This window comes from Panthera leo, chromosome D1 (assembly GCF_018350215.1).
Source record: "Panthera leo isolate Ple1 chromosome D1, P.leo_Ple1_pat1.1, whole genome shotgun sequence".
In the NCBI taxonomy this organism is placed as follows: Eukaryota; Metazoa; Chordata; class Mammalia; order Carnivora; family Felidae; genus Panthera; species Panthera leo.
The window spans coordinates 20,912,582-20,933,222 of NC_056688.1; the positions used below are offsets into that span (position 1 = coordinate 20,912,582).

General features: G+C 40.6%; 2 protein-coding genes across 2 annotated transcripts; one reads left to right on the top strand and one right to left on the bottom strand.

Moving 5' to 3' along the window:
• Nucleotides 1–15,498: 15,498 nt before the first annotated feature.
• Nucleotides 15,499–16,442, top strand: LOC122200287 (olfactory receptor 4D5). The gene is given in 2 exon segments (XM_042905822.1): nucleotides 15,499–15,691; nucleotides 15,694–16,442. Coding segments are annotated over 2 exon segments (942 nt in total).
• A 2,928-nt stretch (nucleotides 16,443–19,370) lies between these two features.
• LOC122201150 (olfactory receptor 6T1) lies at nucleotides 19,371–20,433 on the bottom strand. Its single transcript, XM_042907096.1, is given in 2 exon segments — nucleotides 19,371–19,490; nucleotides 19,492–20,433. Coding segments are annotated over 2 exon segments (1,062 nt in total).
• Nucleotides 20,434–20,641: the final 208 nt, after the last annotated feature.

A 20,641-nucleotide genomic window follows, 5' to 3' on the forward strand; every position in this document is an offset into this window, starting at 1 on the left:
ACAACTAGTTATGTCTGTGGAAAAACATAAAATTAGATTTAAAATTAGACTTCATATCATTTATAAGGATAACTAAATGTAAGAAATAAAAATGTACAAGCATCAGATGAAAAGAGGTGATTTTTCTTTAAGATGGATTTATGGAATATTTTTCAACTATAACTCAAAATTCATATGCAACAGAAGAATAGATTGACATATTTGACTCAATAAAAGCAAAAAAAAAATTTGCATTAGAAAACACCATAAACAAAACAAAATATTTACAACATATATCATAGAAAAAGTGATAATCTCCCCAATATATAAAGAATTCTTAAAATTTGGAAAAAAATGTTCAAAACGTAGAAGAAAAGTGGGAAAACATATGAAAAAAAATTCACAAAGATATTCCAAAATAGTTCCTGATGTTCAATCTTACTAATGATAGAGGAAATGAAAATTAAAACCATAATGAAATACCATTTTACATATATCATTAAGATAAAAAAATTATTTTTCAAAATTAGATACAACCCTAGGAAACACTTTTGGTCAATTTTATAAAAAGCATCAAAAAGTAATTTTCCAGGGGTCCTGGGTGACTCAATCGGTTAAGCATCCAACTTTGGCTCAGGTCATGATCTCACAGTTTGTGAGTTCGAGTCCTGTGACGGGCTCTGTGCTGACAGCCCAGAGCCTGGAGTCTGCTTTGGATTCTGTGTCCTTCTCTGTGCCCCTACCCTGCTTGCACTCTGTCTCTCTCTCTCTAAAAAATAAGTAAGCATTAAAAAAAAACAAGTAATTTTCCAGAATCCAGGAAAACTTGAGATAGTCCCCAATTCATTAGATGTTATCTGGATATCAAGACCTACCAAGACAGCATGAAATGTAGTCTTTAGACTGATTTCACCACTGGATACATATGTAAAAGTCCTAACATTAATACCAACAAACAAAAACAAAGCACCTTAAAGTTTCACCCAGAAATTTTAGAATCTATTTATACTAAAAACTGTACGTAAATTCATTTCATGTAAACTGATCCAATTATAAATATTGATAACCTCAATAAAATAAAGCAATCATCAAAAAAATTTCAGGGGCGCCTGGGTGGCTCAGTCAGTAAAGCATCTGACTTCAACTCAGGTCATGATCTTGGGGCTTGTGAGTTCAAACCCCACATCAGGCTCTGTGCTGACAGCTCAGAGCCTGGAGCCTGCTTCTGATTCTGTCTCCCTCTCTCTCTATTCCTCCCCTGTTCACGCTCTGTTTCTCCCTCTCTCTCAAAAATAAATAAACGTTAAAAATATTTTAAAACATTTCAAAATATTTAGTAATCTAGTAATAAAGTGATCTTCCCTCACAAGGAAAAATAAAAACCATAGGTATTAAAATAAGCGAAAGAAGACAAAGCTTTTTGCTCTCACCATTACCTAATATCTTTCTGGATTTATTGCTAAATTCAAATCAGTGAAATATACATAAATGTATTAGTTTAAAAACAAGTAAAGCTAGGATATACTGGTATGAGAATTGATAAGACTTTTCAATGAAATAAAATCAAATGTTGAAACAAATCTTGATACATATAAAAAAAACTTAGTGTATGACAAAAAGTATATCACAAACCAATAGCAAAGGTATAAGTTACATAAAAAATAGAGTTTGGAAATTTAGCTTCTTAGAAAAACATTAATGCTTCACTTAAACTTCCAGACTCTCTATAGATTTAAATGGAAAATAAATAAAGGAACAAAACTGAATAAAATCTAGGTAATCTAGGATGCATATTAACTGGGAAAGGCCTTTCTAAACATAAAAAACAAATTATGAAATAATATTTAAAGCACAAAAAAGTGGGGGCACCTGGGTGGCCCAGTGGGTTAAGCATCTGACTATTTTGGCTCAGGTCACGATCTCATGGTTCATGAGATTGAGCCCTGCATGGAACTCTGTGCTGACAGCACAGAGCCTGCTTGGAATTCTCTCTCTCCTTCTCTCTCTGTCCCTCCCCTGGTTGCACGTGCTGTCTCTCTGAAAATAAATAAATAAACATTTTAAAAAAAATTTAAAACACGGGGTCTTGACCATTGAATAGTCAAGAACGTAATAGTTTATATAAATTATAAACACATATAAACACATATATTTAAATATATACATGCCTAGTTACATATAAATATTCATGCACATGAATATGTAAATGTGTGTTTATTTATATGTAAATACAGCTTCTCTTCTTAAAATAGCACAAAAATAAGAAAAAGTATACAAAAACAACGCATGGGAAGTCTGGGAAAGGAACAGAAAACATACTAATATCAATATGAAAGTCTTGGAAGAATTTTGAAATGACAAAAGAAATACTACCCTCAATAATAATTTAAAAATATATTAAAATTATATTTTTAGAAATTCTATTGAATATGGTGTAAAAATTGATAATATCTCTTAGTGGCAAGAAAGTGATGAGCTTGGATATCTCACATAACTGAATTGAAATAAATTTTCTGGAAATCAATATACAACAAGCATTCAGTGGACTTTGCATATCTCTGAAGAATATGTGCTAAGTTGTCTACAAATTTGAGGATTTTGTGCAGTATATAATTTTCCTCATGAATACGCATAAATATTATCAAATATACAAATGGTCTTTTAAATCTTTAACAAGAATAATTGTGCAAAAACTAGTTGGTAGAGGATAATAAAGTCTGATTAAGGTATTGGTTCAAGGTAGTTGAACTCTTTCTTTTTCAGTGAACTTTGTCATTGGTTTATTTTTTTGCATTTAAATCTTTGATCTGTATAGTAATTTGGCATGGCTGTAAAATAAGATGCAAGAGAAAGATGGGCAAAGAGAATTGGCAAACAAATAATTACAAATTTAATCTTTGAATTACGGGGCTGTGATGTGATATAGAAACATCTCCAAACTAGAGGGAGAGCAGTTAATTTATCCTACAGGGATGGTTTACTAAAGTCATTGCCCTTCCCATGGTCTGGTCCTTTATGTGGTCCCCTGTGACTTTTGGCTTGGGAGAGCACCTGGCAGGTTTGCTTACCTAACGCCTGGTATTTTGTGTCTTGCTCTGTCAATAATCCCTTTGCACTAAAACTAGCAACTTCTGTTCCCCAAAGCCGTCTCAAAGGCCTGATGGAATCTTGGCAGTATTAAACATTTTGGCCTGAATTTATATATCGATGATTGGGGTATCTTAAGTGGGAAGCTCCAGGTAAGTGAGCCACTGCTATTTCATGTATTTCTTGGGCTTTTTCTCATTCTTTAGGGATATTCAAGCCTGAAATTATCCATTGGAGAAACACGGAACAGAATTTAGTCGTGGAGAACTTAGCAAGTCATTTGATTTCTCTGTCCCTCAAGTCTAACCGCATGACCTTGTATTAAAATCTAAGACCATTTTCTTGCTATGGTCTCCCCACTTTTAGGAGGAGGAATAAGATTTATGATTAGACTAAGTAGTTCCTTTTTGTTGTTGTTGTTGTTGTAGTTTATTGATTTTGAGACAGAGAAAACATGAGCTGGGGAGGGGCAGAGAGAGAGGGAGGGAGAGAGAGAATCCCAAATAAGCTCCACCCTGTGAGCACAGAACTGGATGTGGGGCTGGAACCCATGAACCGTGGGATCATGACCTGAGGCAAGCTGTAGTCAGACGCTTAACCAACTGAGCCATCCAGGAGTTCCTTTTTAATCAGCAACACACGTTGGCTTAAATAGAGTAACTGAACAAAAAGTTTACGCATTCGTGATTCTCTTAGCCAGGGAAAATTCACAAGCTTTGAGTCATTACTTAATTTGAATGTTCAGGGGTGTCTGCGTGGCTCAGTTGGTTAAGCATTGGACTCTTGATTTAGGCTCAGGTCATGATCTCACAGTTTGTGTGTTTGAGCCCCACATCAGGCTCTGTGCCGGCTTCATGGAGGCTGCCTGTGATCCTCTCTTCCTCTCTCTCTCTGCCCCTCCCCTGCTTGTGCTCTCTCTCTCTTTCAAAGTAAATAAATAAACTTAAAAAAAAATAAATTGAATGTTCAAATGCCACAGCTGGGCAGTAATAAGCCTACGTTTGATTCCCCCATTCCCCTGCTCATAAACTCTAAAACAGGAACTCTTTAACCTGACATTTACCTTATCCAATATAATCTCTTATCACTATTTCTATTTTAAGTTAGACATTTTCACTTTACTCAGACATTCCTTCCACTGTCACATCTCTACATATTTTCTCCATCTGTCCCTTTACCTCTGAAGTGTATCATTTCTGTTCTACCCTATTTTGGTCACTTAAAAATCCTTTCCGAATTTCAAGACCTAGCTACCATTTACTTACATGCAAGATAGTGCTATCTAGCAGTCTTCCACTAGGCTTTGGGCTAAAAGCTTTCTGTATGTTATCTGACTTCACATTTAACCGGATCCTACAAGGTAAGTGTTATGATGTTCATTTTACACTATAGAAAAGTACAAGGTAGGCATCGTTGCTCCCATTATACAGATTAGACTCAGAACAGGAGACTTTGCCCAGGTGTTCACAGTTAATGGGCACCAAAGCAAGGGTCATTACAGATGGTGCTGGATACCTGCTATCTCCTCTGTCAAAAGTTGATGGTATAGTGTTGGCAAATGTTAGTTACTGAGCACCTGCGGAGATCCCAAAATGAATGAAACATACTCCTTGTCCTTGAGGAGTCACAGTTCTTTGGTCCTCCAAGGAGAAGGGATATTTTTCTCCCAATAAGGCTAGATCTATCATCTTTTGGAGACATTTATCACATTTTAAATTGATTCTTTGTTTTAAAACATTTTTTTATTTTTTAAATAAATTCTACACAACACGTGGGGCTCAAACTAATGACTCTGAGATCAAGAGTCACATGCTGTATTGACTGAGCCAGCGAGGTGCCCCAAATTTATTCTTAATTTATATCTTATTTTCAATTCACAAAGTGGTTATTTCCTTGTCTTTCCATCTAAAATAATATACATAACTTGCACACTATAATAAACAACTGAACCATTACGTTTTAGTTGCTGGCTCTCTCTGCTTCAAACAAAACATTCTGAGAACAAATCATCACCGAATTGGATGGAATAGAAAATTCTCACATGTATGTATAGAATTGTACCTAACAATGTGTGTTGAAGAAAAGCCTCCCGTGCCAGTCAAAAATCTGAAATCTACCTTGACATTTCTAGTTATAAAATTTATTACAGTGAAGATCCCATAGAATCTAAGGAAAGGTTTCAGATATGATGAATTAGAGTAAAATCTTCTCCATCCTGTCCTATATGTAATAGTAAATCTGCTTAAAATCAGTTTGGGGAAAAAAATCTTACCTTATTTAGGACATTAATCATATCTTGTTTATGTAGATACCATACTTATGATGCCTCAGTGAGGCAAACTGAGTATACTTTTTACCATTTTCATTGTACTGACAAGAAAACTCAAGTTGAGAGAGGTTAAGAAACTTTCCCAAGGTCACATACATATGTCAGCAAGACAGTAGAACTAGGAGCCAGGCTCTCTGATACAGTTTGCACAGGAATACGGGCTTTTGTCAGACTCTTTACAGGACCTTGGATTCAAACTAATGTATTCTCCGTTGGTCCAGGCAGAACGTCTCTAATGCTTCAAGATTTTGTGGCTGATCTTACAAAGTGTTTTGTATCAGGAACAAGATTTTTTGCAGTCATTGCTTACATTACAATTTCCTCTGTTGGTCCAGGCAGAACGTCTCTAATTCTTCAAGATTTTGTGGCTGATCTTACAAAGTGTTTTGTATCAGGAACAAGATTTTTTTGCAGTCATTGCTTACAATTTCCTAAATAACTATTTGGTGTCAGGGAGATATTAATAGGGAATTTGAAAGCAGCACCATATCATTGTAATACAATTAGCCTTGAAGGTTATTGCTCGATTTTCATACATGTCATTGATCAAGTTCATTTTGAGGTCAAACTAGGGCTTTATCCTTTTTCTTTCTTTTTCTTTCTTTCTTTCTTTCTTTCTTTCTTTCTTTCTTTCTTTCTCTTTGTTTTGCTTTTTTTCTTTTAAGAGACAGAGAGTATGTGAGAGGTAGAGGGAGAGAGAGAATCTTAAGCAGACTCTGCCCAGTGCAGAGCAGACAGGGGGCTCCTATCTCACAACTTTGAATTCATGACCTGAGCCAAAAGGTCATGACCTGAGCCAAAGGTTATTATTTTAGATGTTTAACTGACTGGGCCACTCAGGCACCTCATCTTCCTTTGTTTTAACAGTGTTGTTCAGTGGAGTGCCTGAGTGGCTCAGTTGGTTGAGCGTCCGACTTCGGCTCAGGTCATGATCTCACGGTTCAGTTCGTGAGTTTGAGCCCTGCGTCGGGCTCTGTGCTGACAGCTTGGGGCCTGGAGCCTGCTTCGGATTCTGTGTCTCCCTCCCTCTCTGCTCCTCCCCTGCTCACACTCTGTCTCTCTCTCAAAAATAAAGATTAAAAAAAAATCTTTTTTAAGTGCTGTTCAGTAGAACTTTCTGTGACGATAGAACCATTCTGTATCTGTACTGTTCAGTATGGTGGCCCCTAGCCACATGGAGCTCTTGACAGTGCTTGAAATGTGTCTAGTGCATCTTAAAAACTGATCTTTCAATTTAGTTTTAATTAATTTAATTTTAAATTGTCACATGCGGCCAAGGGCTCCTGTATCGGGCAGCACATATTTAGAAGATTATCCTCATTGGAGCTGAACTGTTTCAGAAAGGTGGGGATTTGAGTAGATAGTAAAAAGCCTCCCAACTAATTTTTTTTCTAGTTTTCCCCTATATCCTCCATTTTCTGGTGTTTCATTTTACTTTTTTTATTATAACATTTCCTTTAACTTTTCTTCAGGTGTTATTGAAATACATTTACTACAAATCATATAATAGAGAGCACAGTTTTCTATAAAGTAGGCACTCGGTTGCATATAGTATTATCTTTAGACTCAGGCCACAGGGACTCTTGCCCAGACCACTTATCTTCACAGGGACAAGGCATCAGAGGGACCACGGTAAAGTGCCTGTGAGTAAATCCTAGAATCCACTATTTTTCCAAGAAGTCTTGGTTCCTCTTATTAGAGACTGCATTAGAAACCAAGGTCCGAGTGCTATGTGTTTTTACTACTGGGACCGAGCAAGGGAATATAAGAGTGTTTACTTATCCATGGAGGTACACATGTCTATAAATATTTCAATATGTAACCATCTGTATCTTTATTAAGATGAACACCAGATCCTACTGGTGACTCCAACTCTAGTCCATTACAACATGGGTCATTCTAGCCTTTTTTTTCTTGTTTACACTTTCCCAACAGTGAGAAACCTGACACTTTACCATAGCCATTCACTTAATTGTTCAATTCCTGTATACATGTAGAGTGGGGCCAGAATTGTTATCCTATAGCTCCAGGGAAAACTACTTTATAACCTACAGTGCAATGCCTTTGTATAGTTACCTGCTTTTTAGTCTTACTGACTGAACTCATTTCCAAAATTACTTAGGTCAGTTCCTTTGTCCCTCCCCCTCCTCAGTGAGGTTGTTTCATACATTTGTAATACAATTAGATTGTTTTGTAACATTGTGCATTTCATCCTGGGATCTCATAACCTGTTAAGCGATTTTTTTTTTTTTTTGAATGTTTATTTATATTTGAGAGACTGCAAGCAGGGGAGGGGCAGAGAGAGGGTGACAGAGGATCAAAGTGGGCTCTGTGCTGACAGCAGGGAGCCTGATGTGTTGGGGCTTGAACTCATGAACTGTGTGATCATGACCAGAACCAAAGCCGGCTCAACCAGGTGCCTCTCCCCTACAGTGATTAAAAAAAAACATTTGCATACATTTAAAAATATTCACATACATTAAGGTTCAATTTTTGTAATGTGAAAGTCTATGGGTTTTAACCAATGCAGAGTGTCCTGTATCCACCCTTACAGTATGAAACAGTGGTTTCACTGCCCTAAATACCCACCTTGTGTTTTACCTATTGAACATTCTTTTTCCATAAACATGACAACCACTGAGCATTTTATCATCTCTATTTACATTTTTACCTTTTCCAGAATATCATATAATTGGAATCATATTCTCTGGCTTTTTCAGACTAACTTTTTTCACTTAATAATACGCACTTAATATTCATCCATGTTTTTTGTGTTTCATTTTTGTGTGTGTGGTTTGACAGCTCATTTCATTTTATCACTGAATAATATTCCATCATACAGATGTACCCCCGTGTGTTTATCTATTCATCTATTGAAGGACATCTCGTTTGCTTCCAGATTTTGGTGATGATGAGTACATCTGCTATAGACATTTACGCAAAGGTTTTTGTGTGGGCGTAAGTTTTCTAACCAGTTTGATAAATACCTAAGAGTGCGACCCTTGAATTGAATGGCAAGACAATGTTTGGCTTGGGAAGAAAATGCCAAACCGTCTTCCAAAGTAGCTGTATCCTTTTTGCATTCCCACCAGCAATGAATGAGAGTTCCTGTGGCTGTCATAACCAGCAACTGATATTGTCAGCTTAAAAAAAAAAAAAACTGTAGTCATTTTAACAGGTGTATCAGGTGTATTTTTTCATTGCTGTTTTAGTTTGCAATTTCCTAATGACAAATGATGTTTAGCATCTTTTAATATGCTTATTTGCCATCCAGAGATCTTCTTTGGTGAGATATCTGTTCAGATCTTTTACTCATGTAATTGGATTGTTTGCTTTCTTGCTGTTGAGGTGTGAGGTCTTTGTATATTTTGGGTTGGAATCTTTTACCAGATATATTTTGCAAATATTTTATCCCAGCTGGAGCTTATCTTTTGATTTTCTTCATAGTGTCTTTTGCAGAAAAGAGCCTTTAATTGTTTTTAATTTTCTATTAAAAATTTTTTCTTGTTTGTTTGTTTGTTTATTTATTTATTTATTTATTTAGAGAAAGAAAGAGAGACAGCATGAGCAAGGGAGGGGCAGAGAGAGAGGGAAAGAAAGAATCCTAAGCAGGCTCCATACTGTTGGTGCTGAGCCTGACGGGGGACTCGATCTCACAAACCTTGAGATCATGACCTGAGCCAAAATCAAGAGTCAGATGCTTAACCAACTGAGCCACCCATGTGCCCCAGAAGTCTTTAATTTTAAGAAAGTCCAGTTTATAATTTTTTTCTTTTCTGGATTATGCTTTTGCTGTTGTGTATAAAAACTGATCACCACACCCAAAATTATATAAACTTTCTCCTATTTTTTTGTAGAAATATTATAGCTTGAATTTTACATTTAGGTCTAGGTTTCATTTTGAGTTAATTTTCATGAACGGTATAAAATCTATGTACAATTTCTTTTTTGTATACGGATGTCCAATGGTTCCAGCACATTTGTGGAAGAGACAATCTTTTCCCCATTGAATTTCCTTTGCTTCTTTGGCAAATATCAGTTGTTCATATTTGTGCATGTTTTTTTTTTTTTTTTCTTTCTGGACTGTATATTATATTCCATTGGTCTATGTTTCTATTTTTCTCTATTTAGTATCATGCTGCTTTGATTATGGTAACTTTATAGCAAGTAATGAGATCACTTAGTGTGAGTCACCCAACATTGTTTGTCTTCACTATTGTGTTAGCTGTTTTGGTTTTTTGCTTTTTCGTATAAATTTTAGAACCAGCTTACTGACATCTACAATACAGCTTGCTGGGATGTTGATTGAGATTTTGTTACATTTATAGGTCAGAGTGATGTGGGGCTGCTGAGTGAACAGTCAATAAAGAATGTTCCTGAGACATTTTTGGTGCAAAAAGATGTTTTGATTAAACTACAGGGGCAGGACTCATGGGTAGAAAAAGCTGCACTGTGATCTTGGGCAGTGATTGTTTATATACTTTTAAGTTGGGGGGTGGTAGAGATAAAGGAAGTCTCTAAAGAGATTTTCCTATATTAAAGAACACTTACAGGATCCTGGAGGTCTGGCTCTCATTAAGCTAAGGTGGCCTTTTGCCTCTAGCAAATCATTAAGGTAGCTAGTGAGTTCCTTGAGAAATAGCCGCGCTCTGCCTCAGGTATTTATCAGTGGGCTGCAAGTTGTAAGGAAATTTAATTGTGTCTACATTTCCTTTGCCTTTGTTCTCCAGATCAAGAGTCTTCTCATTTCCTCCCTCCCTGACTGGATTGAATTTTGTACCCTCCCCACATTCATATGTTAAAGTTCTACCCCTAGTGTCTCAGAATGTGACTCTATTTTAAGACAGCTCCTTTACAGTGGTAATTGAGCTAAAATGAGGTCCTTAGAATTGGCGTTAATGCAATGTGACTGGTGTCCTTACAAAAGGGAATATTTGAAGTCACACGCCATGTGAAGATGAAGGCACAGATGTAGGTGATGCTTTTACAAGCTAAGGAATGCCAAGCATTGCCAGCAAACCACCAGAAGGGGAGCCAGAAACAAGAAACAGATTCACTGGCAGCTCCCAGAAAGAACCAGTTCTGACAACAACTTGAGCTTGAACCTTTACCCTCCAGAACTGGGACAATACATTTTTGCTGCTAGATCACTTAATTCGGGGTGCTTTGTTATGGCAGCCCTAGCAAACGAATGCACTCCCGTCCCTATGACATTGCTGTCATCCTTTCACTTACTCATAACTTATTTATTTATCCGTAACCTAATGTATTGTTATTTTTAAGAATAAGAAAAAGTTAAAAAGTTATCTTCTCTTCATTTATTCTTTCTCTTGACACTCTTCCTTGCTTTATGTCTGTGAGGAGTAAGCCCTCTGACCCAGATAAAGGAGGGACACAGAGCCTGGGAGCGCAGTGAAGTCAGGCTGTAGTCAAGGTTCTGGCAAAAGCGGGTGTCTGATGGACAGGCACACTCAGGGTGGTTACGGCAGACAATTTATCTCCTAGCGTGCAAATCCCTCCCCCGATTCCTCATTGGCTGAATGCTACAGAGGCTACAGCTTTACCCAGAAGTCGCCGATGCTCACGTAAGGCCAAAAATATTCTGATTGGATCAAACGAACATTTCCGGGGGTGAGGTGGAGGCTTTCGGGTCCCTCCTTTGTTCTTTGGCGCATGCTCATTGCAAAGCTTGGGATAATAAGCCTGAGTAACAGCGAGGGGAAGGAGAACCAGGAAGTGAAGTGTCCAAGGGCTTGGGACTCCATTGTGAGGAGCGGTTTCATATCTGTTTCCAATAAGCTGTAAACCTACTGTTAGCTAGGCAACACAGCTTTTCTTTGTTTGTTTTTTAAATTTTTAAAGGTTTATTTAGTTTTGAGAGAGAGTGTGTGTGCAAACGCGCACCTGCAGAAGAGGGGCAGAGGACGGGCAGAGAGGGGGAGACAGAGGTTCTAAACGGGCTTCACGCTGTGGGACAGCAGAGAGCCCAATGTAGGGACTGAACTCAGGAACAGTGAGATCATGACCTGAGCTGAAGTTGGAAGCTTCAACGGACTGAACCACCCAGGCGCCCTTGGTATGTCTGAAAAAGAATCATCTCCCTTACTTCTCACAATGTAATCCAAGTTTCTGATCTATATCATGTTCTTTCTCTCTATAATAACTCCTTTTTAACATTTCTTGCAGGGCAAGTCTGCTAGCGACGAATTCTTTCAGCTGTTATTTGCCTGAGAAATTCTTTATTTCCCTTTAATGCTTAGAAAATAATTTTGCTGGATTTAGACTTCTAGACTGGTGTTCTTTTTTTTTTTTTTTTTTAAGTTTATTTATTTATTTGAGAGAGATGGACACAGCATGAGCAGGGTTGGGGCAGAGAGAGAATCTGAAGCAAGCTCTGTGCTCTCAGCACAGCCTCCCGGATGGGGGGCTCGAAGTCAGGAACTGTGAGATCATGACCTGAGCCAAAACCAAGAGTCGGACGCTTAACCAACTGAACTACCCAAGCGCCCCTAGGCTGGTGTTCTTTTTCTCTCTTTCAACGCTTGAAACGTATCAGTCCACTTATTTCCTGTTTTCTTGGTTTCAGACAAGACTTGCCTTGTAATACTTATTTTTGTTCCTCTATTGTTGACAATTTTTTTCCTCTAACTTCTTTCGAGATTTTTCTCCTTGTCTTTGGTTTTCTGTTGTTGAATATGACATACCTAGGTGTATATTATATATATTTCTTTATTTTTGGTATTCTGTTTGGTGTGCTTTGGCCTTCCTGGATCTGTGGTTTCATGTATATCATTTTCAGAACATTGTCAGTGATTATTATTTCAGGTACTTTTACTTCATTCTGTTGTTCCTTCTGGTCTTCCGATTACATTATGTTGCATCTTTTAAAACTATCCCAGGGGCGCTTGGGTGGCTCAGCTCAGTTGGTTCAGCTTAGGACTCTTGGTTTTGGTTCAGGTCATGATCTCGAGGTTTTGTGAGTTACAACCCCACGTCGGTCTCTGTGCTCACAGCATGGAGTCTGCTTGGGATTTCCTCTCCTTTGTCCCTCCTTCACTCCCGCTGTCTCTGTCTCTCTCAAAATAAATAAATAAAAACTTAAAAAAAAAACCAAACTATCCCCAAATTCTTGGATGCTTTATTCTGTTTTTCTTTTCCGTTTCTAGCCTTTGCATTTCAGTTTGGGAATTTAAGCTTACTTATTCTTTCCTTGGCTGTGTCCAGCCTACTGAGGACCCCATCAAAGCATTCTTTATTTCTGTTACAGTGTTTTGGACTTCTAGTATTTCACTTTTATACGTTCATAAAGTTTCCATCGCTCTCCTTACAGTACCAATGCAAGTTGGTCACTTTCTCTGTGGGAGTCCTTAACACAGTAATGAAAGCTGTCTCAACTTCCTTGCTTGATAATCCTAACATCTGTATGATACAGGAGTTTAGTTCTCTTGTTTACTTTGTGTCTTCAGACTGTGTTTCTGCTTGCCTTTTAGCACGACTCGTGATGTTTTTGTTGAATAGCCCAACATAAAATAATAAGAACCGTCAGGTCACGGGAACTGAGGTGAAGAAACTTTAGCGTGAGAATTGTTGTGAATCTGCCTGGTAGTTGCCCTGGTTGGAGAAGGCAGAGGTTTCACGTTTATTCTGCCACCTCTTGCGTTGCCTTCAGGCATCCTTAAGTACTTGTCCTTAGAGTCTGTGTCTTGTGGTTGTTTCAGCTGTAACCCACTGTTTTCACGCTGGAGCCCTGCTGGTGTGGAGACAAGGTCCTTGAAGGAGAGAAGCTTTTTACAATCTTGTGATTAAACTTCAGTCTTCAGTCAGCCTGCCTCCCTACACTCACCCCCATAGGTGATACCACAAGGCTGTAGGGCGCTGAAGGGGGGAAAATGTCCTTCTCCCAGGTGGGATACGGCTCTAGCAAAAGCTTTTCATCCTAGACAATAGATACTTTACTTCTCCTCACACTCTTCCAGTGCTAGGAGAGTATCTTGCATCATTCTTCACTGTGGAGATCGAACCGTTGAAAGTGTAGGGGTTCCCTAAGATGGCAACCCCCAGGAGTTTCCCACCGGCATGCTAGTCCACACTCAGCCTCCAGCAATTTGTCAGAATTGCTACTTAAGTGCTCCTATCTGTGTATGACTCCAGTGTTCTGTGCCAGGTAAGCGGGTCTCCACTACGACTTCCTCTTGCTTCCCTTGGCCCTCCAGGGTTTGAGGTAGCGTTTTGCCCTGTAACCTCCAGTCTCTGATGGCTCCGAGAAAAGTCATTGCCTGTCACTCTGTTTAGCTTTTTCTTATTTCAAAGATGAAAGTCTCGACTTCCAAGTTCTTCCCACTGGAAACTGACTGGAAAGCCCAGTGTTGTGTATTCGAAACATTTCCTTGAAATGAAGATGAAATAGGAGTGCCTGGGTGGCTCAGGTGGTTTAAGCGCCCAGCTCTTGACCTTGGCTCAGGTCATCTCACGGTTCATGGGATCAAGCCCCATATTGGGCTCTGAGCTGACAGGGCAGAGTCTGCTTGGGATTCTCTATCCCTCTCTCTCTCTCTCTTTCTCTGCCCCTCCCCTGTTCACTCTCTTTGTCTGTCTCTCTCTCAAAATAAATAAATAAAAATTTAAAATTAAGGTGGGGGGCGCCTGGGTGGCTCAGTCGGCTGAGCGTCTGACTTCAGCTCAGGTCATGATCTCGTGGTCCATGAGTTTGAGCCCTGCGTCAGGCTCCATGCTGACAGCTCAGAGCCTGGAGCTTGCCTCGGATTCTGTCTCCCCTCTCTCCGCCCCTCCCCCACTCATGCTCTGTCTCTCTCTGTCTCAAAAATAAACCTTAAAAAAACGAAAATAAAATAAAATTAAGATGAAATAAATACATAGAGATTAATAAAGAAAACCAGGGAAGCATGGGGTGAGCATGGCAAGTTCAAGGAACTTCGGGTAGCTCTGTATATATCATTGTGTATGTGTGAGGAGACTATGTATAAAATGATGAAGCTGGAGGGGTGGATAGGTGTCAGAAGGTGAAAGTTCTATGCAAAATGTGTCATAGGTCTTATTTTCGAAAATTTCTCAGTGTTTAATATAGTGCTTAGTAAATAGAAGATACTTAGTACATGTTTATCGAGTAAAGAAAGAACAAAGGCAGGAAAATATAATTGAAAAGTCATAATTAAAATTAAGGGCAGAATGACACGTCACACTTCCATTGAAGAGTATGAAGACATTAATTCTAGAAGTCTAACCAATAGCCAGCTTGTAAACATACTTAAATATATAAAACACCCTTTTTATTTTTAAGGGTTTCAAACGTTGAGGCACCTTTGCACGTAGATAGTGACTTTTTACCTTCAGATAATATTTGTGGCCTTCTCTTGCTGCTTCTCATATGAAAAAGCAATTATTCTTTGGATGATGTCTCTGAAATTAACACTGACACACACATTTTTGGGGGGCAGTTCAGTATTCTAGTTGCTTTTCCCTGTGTTTCCCCGGGGACTATAGTTTCTCTGGGTTTCCCAGAGCCACTGGACAGGAAGCTTCTTCTGCCACATGTTTTCTTATCTAACTTTAAGAAGACAGCAGTTCACGACCTTTATAGGTCTAAATATTTGGCCTGTGGGAATTTTTCGGGTTTTCTAAATAAAGGCTATCTATAGCTATGAGATATTAGACTGCAGGAGAGTGTGCAGGTATTTTGGCTAATTGACATCATGGATGAGGGGAGTGAGACAGAATTTTGGGAGATCGTTCCTGTTTTAGACCACTAGGTACTGGGAGAAGTGACATTTACTTCCGGGGTTGCAGTTTTTTCTCTGTGTATCACTTCTCAAGTTTTGAGGGCTGATTATTTTTGATTTTCATGAACTATAAATAGTAGCAGTGTTACCCTGAGTTTTACGCTCCTGTGCTTGATTATACCAATATGGGATGTTCCAATGCGTGGTTTCCTATAGAACTTCTTAGGATAGTCGTCTTATGGTAAATGAGACAGGGGAGGATTCCCCAGAGAGGGCAGAGGAAATTATCGCAGAGAAGCTGGTGGATCCCGTGACGAGCACGTGCATTTTCTTCAGCAGGTTCGCTTACCAGGTTATACCCAGCAGATGAATCCAGCAAATCATTCCCAGGTGACAGGCTTTGTCCTCCTGGGGCTCTCTCAGGTATGGGGGCTTCGGTTCCTCTTCTTTATTATCTTCTCTGCTGTGTATCTTATGACCGTAGCTGGAAATCTCCTTATTGTGGCCATAGTGACCTGTGACTCACGCCTCCACACAACCATGTACTTTCTCTTAGGCAACTTTCTTTCCTAGACCTTTGCTACTCTTCCATCACAGCACCTAGGATGCTGTTTGACTTGCTCTCAGACAACCCCATCATTTCCTTCGGCAGCTGCCTGACTCAGCTCTTCTTCTTCCACTTCATTGGAGGCATCAAGATCTTCCTGCTGACGGTGATGGCATATGACCGCTATGTTGCCATCTCCCAGCCATTGCGCTACATGCTTGTGATGAACCGGGCAGTCTGTGGGCTCCTCATGGTAGCCTCCTGGGTGGGGGGCTTCGTCCACTCCATTGTGCAGATTGGACTGACTATCCAGCTGCCATTCTGTGGGCCTGACAAGCTGGACAACTTTTACTGTGACGTGCCTCAGCTGATCAAATTAGCCTGCACGGATACCTTTGTCTTAGAGCTTCTGATGGTGTCTAACAATGGCCTGGTGACTTTGATGTGTTTTCTGGTGCTCCTGGGATCCTACACGGCACTGCTAGTCATGCTCCGAGGCCACTCATGGGAGGGCCGGAGCAAAGCCCTATCCACTTGTGCCTCTCACATTGCTGTGGTGACCTTAATTTTTGTGCCTTGTGTCTACATCTATGCGAGGCCATTTCGGACATTCCCTATGGACAAGGCGGTCTCTGTTCTGTACACAATGGTCACTCCTATGCTGAATCCTGCCATCTATACCCTGAGAAACAAGGAAGTGATCGTGGCCATAAAGAAACTGTGGAGGAGGCAGAAAGACATTCTGGGCCCCCTGGAGCACTGACCCCCCCCCCCCCCCGCCCCCCAGATTAGCAGAAACAGAGACCTGAGAATCTGAGAGCTGTTTCTCTGGGGCAGCCTGCTGAAGAAGACCTAGAGAGTAGCTAAAACCACTTGTCTACTCTATTACTTACCTGGACTATGACTTACTTCTGCGCTGTTCTCAACCTCAGTCGAGTTCTGGTGACCTGAACTTTTAACACAGCTAGAAAATGGAATGAGTACCCTAGAACTTCTCCCAAGTGCCTCCTAGAGAAAAAGTCTCAGCTGCTATGCAGGCTTGATGTTTGGGTCAGATGGCACTTGCTCCTATGATGCTGTTGGCCCTGTTGAGAAAGTTCCAGCTGAAGTAGTCATGAAGGTCGTACATCTGGTGTTTCTTTTCTGACATTTCTTCTAGGACACAAAATATATCCGAGGAGCTCAAAACAGTTATTTTTTAACAAGTTTTTATTTATTTATTTTGAGAGAGAGAGAGAGAGAGAGAGAAACAGAGAGAGAGAATGCATAAGCAGGGGAGGGCCAAGAGAGAGGGAGAGAGAACCCCACTGCCAGTTGTAAAGTCATAACTAGCACATCTGCTTCCAAATCCATGCAATAGCTTCCTACTCGATCCTCTAAAATCCACTTTGTTTCCCTCTAATCTGTTGTCCCCACAGCAGCCAATTGATTTTTTAAAATATGATTTGATCACTTCCTTGCTTAAAACCCTTCAAAGGCTTTACATTGCCTTATGAAGGAAGAAAGATCCCCATAAACCTTATAGATAAGGTTCTATCTGAACGGACCTCAGCCCACCTCTCCTTATCCAGTCCTCATGTGCATTTGTTTCTCTTATTCCCTCATCTGACTGTGGGTCCTTGCAAATACTACTCGTTCTCTCCGGAATGCTGCTCCCCTACTTTCTTCCTGGATAATTGCTGCTCAGTCTGAGGCCTCAGTATAGAGCTCATTTCCTCGGAGGTATGTTCCCTGGTCTTTAATCCAGATTAATTTTCCTTACTAGTCCCTCTAATGAAACTCGGCTCTTTTCTCAAAAGCATTTGTCATAAATTGCAACTACATAGTAATGTGTGTATTTAGGTTTTCTTGTTTGTTTGTCTGTATGTTTTTTTTTTTTTTTTTTTTTGCCAGCCATGCCAACTACACTATAAATTGTATAAAAGTGAGGGCCTTGTCTATCTTGTTTACTACTACATACTCAAGGTCTAGCGTTGCAGACTTTGAGTCTGGAGTTCTCTCTTGTCCAGCAAGAAAGTGGATGCAGAATTGAATATGAGAGAGGCTAATGTCTGGGAAGAGACAAGAACCCTGAGTAAAGATCCTTGCTCCGTATTTATTAGGATCAGAAGGCTTATAAATGTGATACACGTGCAGAAAGAGACAGTAAAACAGTGGCCATTAACTCATGTGTGTGAGAGAAAGGGGGTTTCGAAGGTATGCAGTGTTAGGGGTTAGGGTAAATACAAATCAAAGTCCTGGCGCTGAGCAGGTGGCTGTTTACTGCAGGCACCAGGCACCAGGTCTGTTTATCTTAACTTTTCTAGGGGCTAAGACAGATAGAGCATGCTATCTCAGGGTTAAAAAGGCATTTTTCTTGCTAATTAGCTCTGGGCGTGTTGGCCCTGTAGCAGCTTTCCACTCTATGCTTGTTTTACTTAATGATAAATCCTGGGCGTTTTCACCCTGCTGTGGCGGCTTTCTGCCTCTACCTGTTCTTGGACGATTTTGTCCTGTGGAAGCGGCTTTCTGCTCTATGCTTTGTTCTACGCTGGGTGCTTTCACCCTGTGGTGGCTTTCCGCCCTGAGTCTTGTTAACCCATTGGTGCAAGCTCAGGAAGCTCTTTTTATTTATTTCTCTATTTATTTTTTTAAAACATTTTTTTAATGTTTTTATTTATTTTTGAGACAGAGACAGAGCATGAGCAAGGGAGGGGCAGAAAGAGAGAGAGAGGGAGACACAGAATTTGAAGCAGGCTCCAGGCTCTGAGCTGTCAGCACAGAGCCTGACGCGGGGCTCGAACTCACGGACTGTGAGATGATGACCTGAGCCAAAGTCGGACGCCCAACCGACTGAGCCACTCAGGTGCCCCATGGAAGCTCTTAAACTTATTCCCCACAGTCTAGCTCCACAGCCTAGATTCAAGAGCAGCAACGGAGGGGCCTTGATGCAGCACCTGGGAAGCATATACTCTCAGGTTTGTGCACAGCCTGACCCTGTACTTGCACAACCACGTGGGTGTGTGTCTCTTTAAAATTTGTGCCCTAAACATCTCCCTTGGCCCTAGACATCACCCTAGTTCCATCCCTGCCTAGCTCAGTGCCTTAATCCTACTGGGTATTTAATAATATTTCTTAAATAAGTGATTGGATGATTGGCTTTGTGTTTAGAGTCTATCAGGCAGAAGTTGACTTGGGAATTTGGGATATCTAACTATTTCACTGGTCACAGTGTTTTTCCTTCGGGAGATTCCTATAGGAGCTGCTGGTCACCTAAACAGCAATGGCAAGGGAAGATCAAAGAAATAGTTATTACCGCAACCCAAATGGGATTTCCCAATGTTCGGGTTCTGGTTAATCTTGTTTGTAATAGTCTAGATGGAAGTCATCAGAAGCCTTCTTCTTACTCTCCTCTAAGCTCCAGATCTGAGTCTCCGTATTTTTAGCATTCTCTGATTGGCTTTGCATGACAGGACCCTGAAGCAATAGTAAGTACGCTTGAGCATACACCTACGGAGGAAGAGGAACGGCCTCCCTGAAGGAAGTCCACACACTTACCTGCCCCAAGGGAAATGTGTCCTAACCAGAATTCTGAAGTGTGGCCAACTGGATCAGCCTTCTCTATGGGGAGGGGAGGGCATCAGGAAGAGAGGAGAGAGGAAAACGAAGGCTCTCTCTCTCTTTCATGATGCGTCATTCTGGAGGCTAGTTTTTAATTGAGAAAAGTGCAGGGTGTTGTTGGACTGATTTGAACTTCAAATACATTTTTACAAATTGCATACATTTTTAACCTCTTAATCCAATATTTCCTTTTACTTGTGACCCTCATAGTCTCTCGCAGCCATGGTTCTGTGCCACATCAGGGCATCTCTTAGGGCCTGCTTCACCTTATTGTTGCGGAGACTGAAGATGAATGGGTTCAGGAGGGGTGTGATGATACAGCTCAGGACGGAGGCCCCTTTGTGGAGCAGCGTGGACTGAGCCTCTGACATACGGATGTAGAGAAAAATGGAGCTGCCATAGACAATGATGACCACTGTAAGGTGTGAGGCACAAGTGGAGAACGCTTTTTTTCGCTCCGCAGGTGTGGGGGCCCTGAAAACAGTGGCAAGAATGCAGGCGTAGGAAACCGAGGTCAGTGCCAGCGAGCCCAGTAACACTGACGTGGAGAGCACGAAAGCCACCAGCTCCAGTAAGCGGGTGTCTCCGCAAGAGAGCCTCAGCAAGGGCCAACTGTCACAGAAAAAGTGGTCAATACCATTGGGGCCACAGAAAGGTAAGTTGGCCACGAGGATGGTGGGGCACAGGACCCAGAGGAATCCAGCTAACCAGGAGGCCAGAACCAGTTGGGAACAGACACGGCCATTCATTAGAGTCTCATAGTGGAGAGGTCGGCAGATTGCCAAGTAACGATCTAGAGACATGACAGCTAAGAGGAAGAAGTCGGTGGTGCCTAGGAGGAAGTAGAAGTAAGACTGGATGATGCAGGTGGCGAATGAGATGGAGTGGTCCCCCGTAAGAATGACGACAAGCATCTTGGGAACCACAACAGACACGAGCAACAGCTCCAGGAAGGACAGATGCCTCAGGAAGAAGTACATCTGTGTGTGCAGGTGTCGATTCGTCCAACTGAGCCCAATGATGAGCAGGTTGCCTGTGGCCGTTACAGCGTAGGCTGCCATCAAAGCCAGGAACAGCAGGAACTGCAGGATGTGGCTTCTGGGGAAACCCAGAAGGACAAACCCTGTCACGTGAGTCCAGTTTTCAGGACTCATCTCTGGTCATCGGCAGGAGAAACGAAACAGAACTTTATAACTGGATCTACAGCCACAAGTCATCAATTAATCAATCAATAAAATAATAGGCACCTAGCTCTTGATTACATTCTGAGAATATATTAATCTGTCTGCTTACAGGTGACTTACACAAAATTATGATAGCAAGCAGCATACTAATAATAACACAGATGATATTGAACACTAT